The 15,649-nt window shown below is 35.5% G+C and overlaps 1 protein-coding gene and 1 long non-coding RNA gene across 10 annotated transcripts in view; one reads left to right on the top strand and one right to left on the bottom strand.

Moving 5' to 3' along the window:
• Positions 1-15,649, bottom strand: part of LOC131603170 (uncharacterized) — a 44,983-nt gene that overhangs the window by 24,472 nt on the left and 4,862 nt on the right. For 4 of the 9 annotated variants that reach the window (XR_009284258.1, XR_009284251.1, XR_009284259.1 and 1 more), the window contains exon 3: positions 10,570-12,301. This is a non-coding gene — a long non-coding RNA (uncharacterized LOC131603170). Of the gene's footprint in view, positions 1-10,569; positions 12,302-12,533; positions 13,259-15,649 lie in introns of those variants that run through there. The other 5 variants (XR_009284252.1, XR_009284257.1, XR_009284254.1 and 2 more) reach the window with 5 other exon arrangements.
• On the top strand, positions 9,747-13,651 carry LOC131603168 (ABC transporter G family member 1-like). The gene is made up of 8 exons (XM_058875441.1): positions 9,747-10,020; positions 10,395-10,474; positions 10,594-11,064; positions 11,141-11,227; positions 11,553-11,678; positions 12,115-12,309; positions 12,597-12,686; positions 12,992-13,651. The coding sequence occupies exons 1-8, from the start codon at positions 9,834-9,836 to the stop codon at positions 13,649-13,651; spliced, it is 1,896 nt and encodes a 631-aa protein (XP_058731424.1). The 5' UTR covers positions 9,747-9,833.

The following is a 15,649-nucleotide window of genomic DNA, read 5'->3' as shown; positions in this document are numbered from 1 at the left end:
ACACCTGGAAATAGGTGTTCCAGCCATAAATTTTTCTTGTTGTAGGTGAAATCGAATTTTAAGTTGCAGGCACTTGTAGAACATTGTGAGCATTCCAAAAGCTTCCTTGAAGGTCCCTAAAGGTGTCCAGATTGTTGCTACACTTCCAGAATCATTCCAAGTAGAGTTTGATCTCCATTTTTAGAGGTAACTTTCTTGAATTCGAGCTTTCTCTTTTGTGCCTTGTTTGTTGTGTTTCTTGATACCATTGTGTTCAGAAACATGTAGGGAGTAATAGCCCTAAACTTTTGGGGCTTAATTGTTTGATTCAAGCATTTAATTTTAAATTTGATTTTTAGGGTTCATTGTTTAAATCCAGAAATTCACATGTTTGAGTATGAATAAATTATTGTTAATGGCATGGTTAGGTTCGTAGTTGAATTCTGAGCATGTTAGTGTTTTAAATTTCTGAAATTGATGCACATTTGAGAAAGTTGGAAATTTAGCCATGGTGTTGTTGTTGTTGCTGTTCGTCACGAGGAAGAAGAAGATGGTGATGGCGCCATCTCTTCAATTTAAAAAAATGACTTCTCTTTATTTTTATTGCAAGGTGTATTACTAATGAATACATCGTTTAGTACAATTGGCAAGGCTTGTGTGTTTGTGTGCACATCCATAGGGTATGGGGTTCGAATCCCCCTCGCCCCAGACCTTTTTGCTATTTTATTTTTTTATGTTTTCACAACTTGTTACATGTTGTATTGAACTGGACTCACTATATTGACACCACGCGCGCGCAATTGGGTTGGCTGTAGTTTTGTGCATAGCATTCTAGGTCCTGAGTTCAAGCCTTAGTTGGACCAATTCTATTTTTTTGCAACTTGTTTATTTTGGTTTTCTCACAACTTTGAAAAATCCTTAAAAATAGAAAAATATTTCTTTTTGACCCCTTCTTTTTTATGTGATTTATTTATTTCATGTATTTTAATACCATGTTAAAAAATCCTAAAAATATTTATTTTATCATCATTTTAAAATTAATCAAAAAACATGTCTTTTATGTTTAAAAATCAATTAAAAATTGTTTTGTTTTGATTATTTCTTCAAATGAACTTTGTGTATTTTTGTACATATTTGTTTAGGGTTAGAATAAACTGTCTTTGACTTTCTTCATGTATCCTTAGACCATTTCTCTTAAAGAAATTGATATTTAATAATTAAAATCAATTAGGTTTAGGAGTTTATGATTAAACCCTAATTCAAAAAAACCTTAGGTTTAAAACCCTAACCAAAAAAATTTGCAAGATGTTGATATTTTCTTATCCATGTTTATTTGTACATACTTGTTGATTTCTTTTAATCCATGCTTTGTACTTAATTGTTATTATCGCTTATATGTTTTGTTTATCTAACCCCATGTTTATGCATCATACTAATCATTCATCATTCATACATGATTTTGAATCCAAGGGTTTAGATACATCCATCTCTCTTACTTATAGATTATCATACTCACTTGTTTGTTCTTGTGTCAGATGATATCACACACACACACACTTGAGGCTTTCATTGTTAATTGCTTAAGTTTGTTGCTTTGTCTAAAAGGATGGGAATGGTATTGACTAAATTGTCAAAGGTACTCCAACTCTTTTCCAATCTCTTTTACTTTTTTGTTAAGTATTTTAAAGCTTTTCACTTGCTTATGGTTTTGTACTGTTAAAGCTTAACCAAGCCCTTTGTTTTTTAAACCTTGGTACTAAGAGTAAAATTATTCCCGGTGAAACTATTCTTAGTCCATTGACCTTTGTATTGTTAAAACTAGGTATTTTTTTTGAAACCTTGGTGTTAAGAGAAGAATTTTTCCCGGTGAAACTTCTCCTAACCCATTGACATTGTATTTTAAAGCTTGGTCCCTTTTTTGATTTATTTTAAATTTGTTACGTATTTTAAAGCTTAACATTTTAAACTTATTAGGTATTTTAAAACCTAATCCCCTTTTTAAACTTGTTAAGTATTTTAAAGGTTAACCCTCTTTTAAAAAAAACTTGTGAGTATTTTAAAGCTCACACCCAAAAAGATTTTGTCCACTTTGGACCCCCTTTTTTTCCTTTTTTAAAAGAGGAACTATAGAAGCTCTGACTTCCCTATTGTTAAAGGGGTATGTAGGCCTAAGACGCGATGTCTTATCGAGCTCACTTTCAAAACATTCTCTTCCCATCCCCACCCTATATTTCAAACAAGTTTTTCACATAGGTTTTTCACAAAAAAGGTATTTATAAACAAAAGACAATAACACAAAAACAAAGAGGTTCCCATGGAGTACCATGGATATGAGGGGTGCTTAAAACCTCCCCCTTGTATAACAAACCCTCCATAGCCAAAACTCTGATAAGTTTATTAGTTTTGATTTTAAAAACTTCTGTGGGTTTTATTCTCTCTTTCACCCATTCCTTTTTGGAAACAATAAAGAGCGGTGGCGACTCTGTTTAAAAATGAGCTAAGTCTTCCCATGACTCTAGTCTCACCAATTTTACCGCTACACCCTGATAGGAAGATGAACTAGGCATGTCACATCATCTAGGGTGATGGTAATCTCATCGTGGGGTAGATGAAATGAGGATGTCTCAGGATGCCATCTCTCCACAAAGGCTGCAAGCATACCATTATGTATGGTATCGTAACCGAGCATGCAGAGGTCCCTCATGCCTGAAGCGCCAGTACCTCTTGAAACCATGTCTCGTCAAGTTTTGCGAGATCTTTAATCTTCCGCCATGGTTGTAGAACCTCTGGGATCCCTACTCTGAAATTTTTAAAAACTTAAAACAGTTAGTAATAAGCAAGGTAAAAAATGACGCAAATAAAAAGTACTTGACAAATAAAATGTACCTCTCCATCCCATATACGTCTAGTTGCATGCTCGTCATACTCTGTCAAAAGGGATGCGTCTACAGGACCCCCAGGGTACCAAATAGGCTCCGACACATGCTCATCCCCGTGGCCCTGCGTAGGTGGCACATCAGATCCTGCATCAGGAGTAGAAGTAGAAGTAGTGCCACGACGACGTCTGCGGGGTGTTGGCATCTGTGAAGAACCCTCAGGATCGTCATGAGGCCTCCGTGGTACAGTAGTAGAGGGGGCAGGAGATGGTGAAGGCCCGACGGGTGAAGGATCAGGTCCAGTTGAAGCAGGTGATGGAGAAGGTATGGCTGAGGCAGGTGTATGAGATGCCGTAGGTGAATCAGGTGGAACAGCTACTCCATCAGTGACCTGAGATACCACATGTGACCGTTCTCGTCGAACGGATGCGTGTTGCGCGGTCCTCCCATGAATGTCTCTATCCGGGCCGTGGGTCATAAATCTACATTATCATACAAAAAAGCTCGATTTAGATGCTAAGTATTTATAAATAAACATCAAAATAAAAACAGAAAATTACTCTTCCGTAGATTCATCTACGGGAGTATGTTATTTACAAAACACTGGATTTTTCCGTAGATGCATCTACGGAAGTACCTTTGTTTCAAAAACATTGGGTGTTTCGTAGATGCATCTACGGAAAGCCCCAACGTTCATCTCTTCCGTAGATGGACCTACGGAAGCAACTGAAACTCAGAAACGCAACAAAGGCGTCTGAGTCAGTCCAACCACTACAAAACCTATTTTTGGTGGCTTGATCATTTGTTTAAAACGTCAAACAAACCCTACATTGTCTCTAAACACTATTGCTAAACCTATCAATTCGTTTCTACTCCTAAATATCACATTCCAATTCAATTTCAAAACTACTCTAAATTAAATAAAAATTAAAAAAAACTTACCGATTAAAGTTGATGTTGATGTTGCTAAACCTTGTTTGAAGTTGATGTTGACAAGAGATTTGAAGTAGAACTTGAAAGAGATTTGAAGTTGAACTTGAAAGAGATTTGAAGTTGAGAGAGTATGAGGAGATTTTGTGTTTGTGTTTGAGTTTGAAATGAAGAGAATGAGGGAGGGGAAAGGTCTGACACGAGCTATAACACCAAACCTTTTTGTAGATCCACATACATAATACTTCTGTAGAAGCATATACTGAACAAAACAACATTAAAACAAAAAAAAGTGCTTCTGAAGATACATCTACGGAAGCATGAGGGCAAAATAGACAATTCGGTGGTGCGTAAGAGGGTCATGAGGTTGAGAGAGAAATTCTTTATTTTTATTTTTTAAATTTTTAGTCTCTTTGAAAATATTTAATCTTCTAATTCTTAAATTATTTTTTTTTATCCCTATCCAATTTTTTTTACGTGAAACTTCAAATCAATATTTAAAAATTAGACTGAACCGTCCGGTTCAACTGGTTTGATCAAAAATCGGAGATGGTTTCAGTCTGGTCATCTTTGTAAAATTGCAGGTGGGTCAAAATCAGAATAAAACTGAAAAAATCGGATTGAACCGTTCAAAACCGTTCATACGAAAGAACCGAAGCCAATTTATTAAACTGTTTGGTTTAAAGAAATATTTTTCATTGACCAGTTTAAGTATTTTTTTAATAAAAAAAATTAAATGGATTAATACGTGAGCATCATTATTTAAAGTATTTTTTCTTCACCAAAAAAAATTATCCTTTAACACAAAAGAGCAACACAAATTTCTAAGTTATGTTCAATTGAGTCCTTATTTTATTTTTTTATTATTTCTTTTAATTCCTAATATGTTTTAAAATAAATTGAACTCAAAATTAATTAATATATTATTAATTTCATAATTATTATTATTTTTAAGAATTGATTGATTAATTATTATTTATAATGTTTATATTTTAAATTGTATTCAGGGAGGGTCAATATTTGTTAGCTAAGTGAAACAACCAAAGAGCCACAATTTGTCTGGTTAAATTTAAGGGAGCTTTTACGGTTTTGATAAAGTCATTTTAATTGGTCAATAGAATATTAGTGAAAGTTGAGAAAAACACAAGAAGTGGGGTTGAATTGAGTTTTCAATAATTTTTCCTTTCTTAAAACTTTTACGGAGAACCTTGAGAAGCTCTTGTTTATTAGAAGCTTTGCATTCTTATTTATCAGAAGCTTAACATTTCTTAGAAGCATTCCACCTTCTTAGAAACTTAAGTATCCTTAGAGCTTCTCTCTGAATGATGATCAAAATCTAATAGACAGAAGTAAATAACACATTCGGTTTATACTAGTTCACTTGAAAATTATCAAGCTAGTCTAGTCCACCTGCCAAGGTGATTTTGCCTTATTCAAGGTCTTAATTCATTATAACCAATCTGATTACAATTGCATGGGCTCTCCGCCGATGACTAACATAGTGACCGACCCTGTTAGTGATCTCCTAAGAATTCTGACCTACCCAGTCCCCTGAGAGATATAACGATCATTGACTTCTTAAGACTCTGATCTACCCGGTCTCCTGAGAAGATTTCACTATGACAACCTATCACAGTCTTCTTGAGTAATTTTGACTAACACTATAGTCACTCAAGGATCATTCAACATATAGTTGAGAGTTTGTGTTTACATATTTTCTTCTTACAAGCAGATTACACACCTTTGAATTACAAGAGATGTCCACACAAAACGGTTAAGCAAGTTATGAGCAAAAACTCCTTGCTTTTACGATGATTCTACAAAGATGAAAATGATTACAATTTAATGTGGCATCTTGTAGACTTCTTTCTTCTCTTCTTCTATTTGATTAGCTTCTGCATATAAACTTAGGCATTAGCATTAACTAATTTGCCTAGTAGCATTTTGAATTAGTATAAGCATCATCTTCTCTTTTTGTCATACGCTTCTCAAGTATAAGCTTCTGAACATTTGTCTTCTTTTTGCATGTGTTGATTCTTGTCAAATTGTGTTGATTGAATTCCATTCTAGCCAAACAAAAATTACCAACTACAACTACAACAGCCGTTATAGCGATATGAACATCAGATGCATCAACAATAATAATAACATTAATAGCGATACCAACGGCACCAATGGAAATACCCTTGCTACTACATTTCCTTCCTGACATATGCTTTTCAAGGATCATTCAAGAATGAATTTGAAGGCTTAACATTTGTTTGGCATCAAGATGGAGGTACCATAAAAGTTAGTGGTAGAGATATACTAAGTGATACATGGCATGTGCAAATGGGTCACTCTAAGTGGGTTGATCTTGCTATCATGTTTGGAATGATTTTTGTTTATCGTATTCTATTCTTGGTCATCAATAAGATCAAAGAGAAGTCAAAACCTATTGTTCCTACCGTAAATGGAGCCCAAGCAAAAACCTTCTCCATAACCAATATGGATGAACTCTAAATAAGGTTCTACAAAGATCATATGTATCTTACTTGTACTATGGGTGTGGGTTGTATAGTTCAAGTAATATATAGAAAGCAACAAGCATCATTATGTTATGATTGTTAGCACCATTGTGACATCAGAGAGTATAAATTTGCGAAATCATGCAGAATATCCCAGCATCTACCTCAAAATGCTTCATGTTATTGACCTAAATAAATAAAAACAATATACCTCAATGGTTTGATGCAAATTACAGGAGACTTGTGAACAATGATTATCGATTTTCATCCCTTAGGGTTCATATTCAAATTTCAACACCTTAATAACAACAAGTAATACCATCATGTATGGTTTCTAAATTCTCATTGAAGAACTCATTGTTCAAAGTAATAGGTGAGAAGAACTCACTTACATGTATCAAAAAATTTTAGTCTCTTTAAAAAAATAATTAATCCTTTAATCCTCATTTTTTTTTTTAGGTTTTTTTATCCCTCTCCACTTTTGTGTATTTGACACCTCTGCTTTTGAGTATATGGCATTACGTGATTAAATATACTTATTTAAAAGGGAAATTCTTTAAAACCCATGAATTTAAATTGGATACAAATACTTTTAGGTCATGGTTGAATTATTTTTTATTGAACGATTGACTTTTTTTTTTTTTTTTTTTATAAGCTTTTGTACGATTGATGCTTTATGGAGGATTTCTTTACACTAATGTAATGTCATAAGGTTGAAAAAAAAAATCAAATTGCCACATTTTAAAATGAAACTAGTTACATGCTACATTCTACATAGAAATTCACTTCGGATATAAATCATAAATGTATTTTTGGTTATTTCCACTTCTATTAGGGCTTATTCGAATGATCCCAAATATTTCTTTAGCTCACATAGTTTTAAATTTTAAATTTATACTAATATTTATATTACACGTCTGCCAATTGATCATAAGAGTTGACAAAGCTTTTGACGATGTCTCGTGATTCAATCTTCTTCCTGACAAAGTGACAGTCTATCTCAATATGTCTGGTCCTCTTATAGAAGACTGGATTTGAAGCAATGTGCAATACAACTTGATTATCACAAACAATTTCCATTGGTCTTGATTCTTCAATTTGAAGTTCCTTGAGCAACTGCTTTAACCAAATGAGTTCACATGCCATGGCCCTATATTCCGCCTCGGTGCTTAATCTTACAACTATATTTTGTTTCTTGCTTTTTCAAGATATAAGATTTCCTCCAACAAGTACACAATATCCAGAGGTGGATCGTCTATCAATGGGTGACCCTGTCCAATCAGCATCAGAGTATTCAACTATCTGAGCAAGTCATTTATCTTCATACACAAGACATTTTCATGGAGCACATTTGATGTATCTCAGAATCTGAACAACCGCGTCCATGTGTTTGTGGCAAGGAAAATTCAAGAACTGGCTTACCACACTAACTGCAAAAGAAATGTTTGGATGAGTGACTGTGAGATAATTCAACTTTCCAACCAATCTCCTATACCTTCCTAAGTCAGACAGAGGCTCCCCCTGATTGGATGAGAGTTTGACACTTGGATCTATAGCAGTATCAACTCGTTTAGCATTCAACAAACATGTTTCTTCCAAAATATCCATAACATCCATAAAGGCCTTGAGAAAATCCGAGGCCAATCATTCGTCCTGAAATCTGATCCTGCAGGCTAACATTAATATTAGTGAAGGAGGCAATACAATCAAGAGAACGAGTTAAACGACTGAATGAAAGTAAATTAATTGGACAATTAGGTACATAGAGAACAAAAGTAATAGAGAGAAGGTAGAATTTGAACAGTGCCAATTCCTTCGGATCGGGTTTGAGAACCATTGGCAGAAGTTATAGTAGGTAAGAAACTAGAGGTAGAGAGAGAAAAGCAAAGATTTTACTACTGGTAACATGATTAGAGGCATCAAAATCAAGGACCCAAGGTCCAAGAGAAGATGATTGAGAGAGACAAACAGATGAATAATCAGTGTGTGCAAACGAAGCAGTAAAATATGAGTTCTAATAATTCTGATACCACATGAAGAAATCTTCTTAGTTAGGCGTAAAGTTCTGAGGAGTAGCCATGAGTATCTAAAGAGAGAAAATATCACGCGGACCGGGTGAAAGGCTATGTTTGAACTGAATCACAATTTTCCGTGAGTAAAAAATAAATCTGAGACCGGATCTGGAACAGTTGCGCGGTGGCGAATGAGGCAGTGAAAAAATTATCGGGATCGGAAGAGGCGCTTCTGCCGGCAGAGTTAGTTTGCCGGAAGGTCGCCCGGAACAATAATGACGGCGGCGGTGGGCGACGACATTGCGGTGATGACCGGAGAATTTCGAAAATTGATGTCGAAATGAGTCGCGACAGTGTATGGAAGACAATCCAGAGTTATGACACGGTTTGTCAAAAACTTCTAACTGACAGTGGGTCAACCGAGTAAAGTACGATGAAAAGTACTTCTCACTGTAAAAGACATTTGAATAAATCATGTGTTTTGAAAAGTACTACAGAGACTGTATTATATATAGAGATGTTGCAGTTAATTACATGATATAATAGATGTGAGACTATTCTATATACATATATTCTTAACAATATATAAATATATATATATATATATATATATATATATATATATATATATATATATATATATATATATATATATATATATATATACTTTTGTAGTATATAAGGTCGAAAACATAACACACCGACTATGTTACATAAATGATAAATTTGACCTTCCTTTATCTATTTATTATTAAAAGAGTTAAAATCTTTTAATCAAATTATGTTTTTAATCTTTCATTGATCAACACTACATTGATGCATCGGTAACTCTTTTAGATATATCTGAGATTTGTCAAAAAAAATATATAAGGTGTGTCAAAGCAAACAAAAAAATTTCTTTTGAAACACTTCTCTAAATTATTTCACATCTGTTACATATATGTCATATAGGTGTCGGACATTGATTCAAAGAGAGTCAATGTAAAGAAAAAACCATTGTTTAAAACACTTATTTGCGTTTTTCAACATGTATGAGTATCATACGAATAGCTACATATGTCAAATACCACTAAATAATCTACCCAAATATATGGTGCATCTGCTGGTTCTAATTTAATTCAAAAACTGAGTGGGTGGAATGCTCAAATTCAAAACATGGCAATCAGTCACATCATAAGGAAGAAAAGGGTCCTAATTTAATTCAAAAAATTGAGTGGGTGGAAGACTCAAATTCATAACCCTTCTGTTCTAGCGTGCACACTTAAATAATTTGTTACTCCTATCTTCTAACCATAAATAAATATTTGTAATTAATTGCTGACAAGTTGAAAAGCTTTTTCAGGCTAAAATAACTTGTTATCAACTGACCATTAATTTATCCATAAATAACCATATGTAATTGATGCAAGATGTACCCAAGTTTAAAAGCTTCTTTCATACTAAAATAATTGGTTATCTTTTGAACATAAATTTATCCATAAATAACCATTTGAATTGATGCAAGATGTGCACAAGCTAGTGGAATTGACATGGATGGTGGTGATGCGGGAGAAAAGGGTGGCATTACTGTGACATGGGAAAACTTGGAGGTCATTGTTACAAAGAATAAAAAACAAATTCTGCATGGACTTACAGGTTATGCCCAGCCTGGGAAGCTTTTGGCTGTAATGGGTCCCTCAGGCAGTGGCAAATCCACACTCCTTGATGCCTTAGCAGGTGATTAGATTAGTATTAGTAGTCTACTGAATTTTTTATACATGTGTGACCAATGAGTTTGAGTCCCATAGCATATTATTCTTCTCATTCATATCCTTTCTTTTAACTATTGACTCTGTTTGGGAGTTGCTTGTTGAAAGACTAATTTTATTGATGTTTGGACTAATGAAATTACTCTAGAATCGGTTTATGTGACAGAAAAAGGAAGCCTATCATACTTCAGAGGTGAAAGTATCTTCCTTTTTCTTGAAGCTAAATTTGTAGTATAGTTTTCTTTTTAAGGCAAAAGGAATTAGTATACTTGTTATTTGTAGTATGTTGTGATTGGAAGCTATTTATTAGACAATTATAATATGATTCAATCAATATTGCAGGAAGATTGAGATCAGACATACAACAATCGGGGAAGATTTTAATCAATGGAAAAACACAAACACTGGCTTATGGAACATCAGTAAGACAAAAATCCTGAGTACTACATCAGTCCTAAAAAAAGCAACAATCTATTGGTAGAGAAAACTAATTATTTTAGAAATCCTGAGTACTAACCTTTTTCCCACCATGAAAATTCAGGGTTATGTAACACAAGATGATGCTATGCTGTCAGCTTTAACAGCTGGTGAAACTTTATACTACTCAGCTCAACTTCAATTTCCAAACTCAATGTCCATAGCAGAGAAGAAGAGACAAGCAGATATCACACTTAGAGAAATGGGCCTGCAAGATGCTATTAACACAAGGGTTGGAGGGTATGGTTCTAAGGGCCTAAGTGGAGGACAAAAGAGGAGACTAAGCATTTGCATTGAGATTCTAACACGTCCTAGACTTCTTTTTCTTGATGAACCAACTAGTGGACTTGATAGTGCAGCTTCCTACTATGTTATGAGTAGAATTGCAAGTTTAAGTCTAAGGGATGGTATTCAAAGAACAATTGTTGCATCCATCCATCAGCCGAGTAGTGAAGTTGTTGAACTTTTTGATTACCTCTGTCTTCTTTCTTCTGGAGAGACAGTCTATTTTGGTCCAGCTTCTGAAGCAAATCAGGTTATGAACTAAAATCCATGTAGCACATTGATTTCAAGTTGACAAAATACATATAGTGACACTTGATTCAGTGCAGTTTTTTGCTTCAAATGGTTTCCCTTGTCCAACTCTCTACAATCCTTCTGATCACTACTTAAGGATCATAAACAAAGATTTTTATCAGGTATTTATGCAAACCCTCGAGTCTAAATAGTATTTATTTGAAAGCATTAGTAATTTTAGAAGTATTATAAGCTACAATAAAATTAAAGAGAGTTACCAAAGAAAATCAAGTACTGAAAAAATAAATTCTATCTCTAATTTCTGGCACCAAACTATAGCAGAATTAGAGATGGATTTCATTTTTTCCCTTTCTATTTCATCGCTAATGTAATTTGTATATAGTAATATTTTACAGATATATATACAAACTTTTCTAGATTAGAAGGCACAAGAGTCAAAACAGTTGAAAAAATGAAACATAATGGATTAATTAACTTTGTTTTCAGGACATTGCAGAAGGCTCAAGTAAAGGATCTATTACTGAAAACGCAATTGATGTCCTTGTAAATTCTTATAAAGGGTCTGAAATGAAATTTCAAGTTCAGATTGAGGTGACAAAAATAAGTAAATGTGTAAGTATATCATCGTGCATTCCTAAGTTAGACTTAGACAAGAAAATCACAATATAATGTACTTTTCAAAGCCAACAATGAGCATAAATTCTACTATAGACCACTTTGGTAGATGGCTCAGAGTAAACTGATACCTGAAAACCGTTGGAAACTCCATCAACGATAAACACCTCCTTCTGGAAGTAAAGTTCTGGTCTCCTTGTCGACACGACTAAGACACAAACTTGATCAGTGTTGGTTTGATAAATATAGAAAAACAAATATAATATGGGGGACCATGAACTCCTACTTTCAATGGGCGTTGTCGATAGTCATTAGAGGTTCAAAGTTATTTTAAAGTATTGATCCACCATAAACGCTTATCAAGGTGATCCACCACAGAACCCACCTAAACTGTAAGATTTAACGTTTTGTTTTATGAAATTGTACGTACTAGGATTTGGGCGCAATGAGGAATAGGAGGACACATGCTCTATTTCTGAGTCAATGCATGGTTCTTATAAAAAGATCTTCCCTGCAATTGTATCGTGACATCAGCAACTACTGGTTACGTCTTGTTGTCTTTATTGCAATAGCTATAAGCCTAGGCACCATCTTCTATCAGGTCGGCTCAAGTAAGAGATCTATTCAGGTAAAATATGAAATTATAATGAAAGTATACTTTGAAAGACAAATGATTATTAATGATTAATGTAAATAAGCCTCAGCATTAAATTTAATGAAAATGCTAGAAATATCTTTTAAGTTCCGCCAATTTTAATATAGAACCTAAAAAATTTAGTAGAACCAGTGTCAATTTCAACCTGTAAAGAATATAGTTTTGGAAAGAAGTATGCTAGAGAATAAATATAATACCAGTATTCCCAATGATTTATATATTTGAGCTGTAATTGTTTTCTCGTATGTGGCATGCATCAGGTCAGAGGATCACTACTTTCATTTCTGATGTCTGTCCTAACTTTCATGACACTTATTGGGGGATTCCCGCCGTTGATTGAGGAAATGAAGGTAAAATTAGTATCTATTTTAATTGAAGCTTCAGTGCATTGAAGTCTAGTAGTCACTATTGTATCAAAATTCTAAAAGATTTGGATTCATCATCAATAAATAAAGTGGAAAGAGAGTAAATCAAGAATTGAATTTTTGCACACTTTCAAGATTTATTAAGATGCTCATGCAATACTCATATTTGGTTTGTCAATCAATTGTTGATAATACTCACTTTACACTATAAAGCGTGTAACTTTGCGTACAGATGCATCTATGCATCTGTTTTCATTTCTAACTAAAAAAGTTTCCTTCCACCATATTAGGTGTTTGAACGGGAGAGAATGAATGGGCACTATAGCATTACTGCTTTTCTCATTGGCAACATATTATCTCCAATTCCTTACATGCTAATGATCTCACTCATTTCTGGAGTAATAGTGTGTTACCTTTCTGGACTACACAAAGGAGTAGAGCAATATCTATACTTTGCTTCTATCCTATTTGCCATTATGATGTGGGCTGAGAGCCTTATGATGGTTGTGGGAAGTATCTTCCCAAATTTTGTGATGGGAGTGATCATTGCTGGTGGAGTTGAAGGACTTGCAATTTTAACAGCTGGATTCTATCGACTTCCTGATGATCTTCCAAATCCATTATGGAAGTACCCTTGCTACTACATTTCCTTCCTCACATATGCTTTTCAAGGATCATTCAAGAATGAATTTGAAGGCTTAACATTTGTTTGGCATCAAGATGGAGGTACCATAAAAGTTAGTGGTAGAGATATACTAAGTGATACATGGCATGTGCAAATGGGTCACTCTAAGTGGGTTGATCTTGCTATCATGTTTGGAATGATTTTTGTTTATCGTATTCTATTCTTGGTCATCAATAAGATCAAAGAGAAGTCAAAACCTATTGTTCCTACCGTAAATGGACCCCAGGCAAAAACTTTCTCCATAACCAATATGGATGAACTCTAAATAAGGTTCTACAAAGATCATATGTATCTTACTTGTACTATGGGTGTGGGTTGTATAGTTCAAGTAATACATAGTGTCATATGAAATTTGTAATGACGCAAAGCAACGATTTCCCAAGTTTTATGATAATAAAGGCAAATTCATAGCTATATTTGTTGATAGCATCTAAATAGAAAGCAACAAGCTTCATTATGTTATGACTGTTATCACCATTGTGACATCTATGAGACATGGAGAAATTTTGACCAACCTGCCAATAACATATGCACAACTTCCCACCAGTTCATCAAAGGCCGGCCTTCCACACCCCCCCCCCCCCCCCCCCCCCCCCCCCCCCCAGCCTCTAGTTCCCTTCCCCTTGCCATGAAACTATGTATAATTGATGCACAAAATATTGAGCTGAACAGTCTCAGAATCTCATAACTTAGTAAAGAGAGTTTCGGACAAACAAACATAACATGTATTCTAAGAAAATTTCTAACAAACCATAGTCCAATGGATCCTGAAACTATAAATGTAACACTGTAATAGAGTAGCTCATTATATAGTAGCTTATTATATAAATGCTTTTGTATTATCTTTCTCTTTCTTTTTGTTATGCTGAGCTGTCAGTTTGTTACAACTGCATCAGCTAGTTTGCTAGTCCTACTTTGCTATATATAGCAAAGCCCTTTGTATCGTTCAAATCATCCAATACAATGAGATTTTCTTCTCTCACTTCAATTCTCTCTCTTATACCTAATTCCATCATGGTATCCAGAGCTTGATTTTTTTTCGATCCATGGAATCTCTTTTTCCTTCTTCTCAGGTGAAGCTCTCTCACCTTATTTCCGTTAAGCTTGATGACAAGAATTTCAAACAGTGGAAGCAGCAAATCGATGGCGTTGTTCGTGGTCATCGTCTCCAACGGTTTGTTACAGTTCCGGTGATTCCGCCACCGTCTCCCTCAGATTCTGCATCTCACAGTGCGTTTCTTGAGTGGGAACAACAGGATGCTCTCATCTGCACCTGGCTTCTCTCTACTATCTCTGATGCTCTTCTTCCTAAGCTTGTTGAGTGTAAGCACGCGTGGCAAGTTTGGACGGAAGTCCACCGTTACTTTGATACTCTTCTCTCCACCAAAGCACGTCAGCTCCGGTCGGAACTCCGTCGTCTTACGAAAGGAACACTCACGATTGAGGAGCTCATGACTCGCACACGTGAGATCAGTGAGTCGCTGGTCTCGATTGGTGATCCCGTTCCTCTTCGTAACCTAATCGAGATTGTTCTTGATTCGCTTCCTGAGGAATACGACTCAATCGTTGCCGCCGTTAACAGTAAAGATGACGTAGGTTCTCTGGACGAATTGGAGTCGTCTTTACTCGCTCATGAGTCGCGTTTGGAGAAACATCGCAAGGCTGCGATTACAGAGCCGGCGACGGCGACGGTGAATCTGGCTCAGGCGACACCTTCCCCTGCACTGGTCGCCTCCGATCAAGCTGTATCTGACTCGTTTCCTCAAGGAACAAGTCATGTCACCGCTAATGCTGAAAATCACACCTATGGAGCCCGTGGTGGTCGTTTTGGTCGTGGCGGTGGTCGTTTTGGTCGTGGTGGAGGTCGTTTTGGAAAATCCACATGTCAGATTTGTCACAAACATGGTCATGATGCTTCAGTGTGCTACTATCGCTATACAAATTCCAGTGGTGCTGGTTATCCACAGCAAAGAGCTCCATTCAATCCATTTCTTGTGGCTCCTCGAGGTGTCTATCCTGTTCAGTTTGCGTATGCCTCTCCTAGAGCTGCACCTCCCAGATCCTCTGCACCACAGGCCTTTTATGCAGGCACTGAAGCTAGTAGCACCAATCAATGGTGGTATCCTGACTCCGGAGCTTCTCACCATGTCACTCCTGAGGCCTCTAACGTGTCTGACTCTACTTCTGTGCCTGGATCTGACCAAGTCTTCATAGGAAATGGCCAAGGTTTGTCTATCAACTCTGTTGGTTCTATGTCCTTTCC

This window comes from Vicia villosa, linkage group LG5 (assembly GCF_029867415.1).
Source record: "Vicia villosa cultivar HV-30 ecotype Madison, WI linkage group LG5, Vvil1.0, whole genome shotgun sequence".
In the NCBI taxonomy this organism is placed as follows: Eukaryota; Viridiplantae; Streptophyta; class Magnoliopsida; order Fabales; family Fabaceae; genus Vicia; species Vicia villosa.
The sequence above is the reverse complement of the archived record's forward strand: the minus strand, read 5'-3'. Positions and strand labels throughout refer to the sequence as shown.

Coding starts and splice junctions, on each gene's coding strand:
- LOC131603168 (XM_058875441.1), top strand. CDS start 9,834: ATGGATGGTGGTGATGCGGGAGAAAAGGGTGGCATTACTGTGACATGG. Junction 10,021..10,394: donor ACTCCTTGATGCCTTAGCAG/GTGATTAGATTA, acceptor TCAATATTGCAG/GAAGATTGAGATCAGACATA. Junction 12,687..12,991: donor CGTTGATTGAGGAAATGAAG/GTAAAATTAGTA, acceptor CCACCATATTAG/GTGTTTGAACGGGAGAGAAT.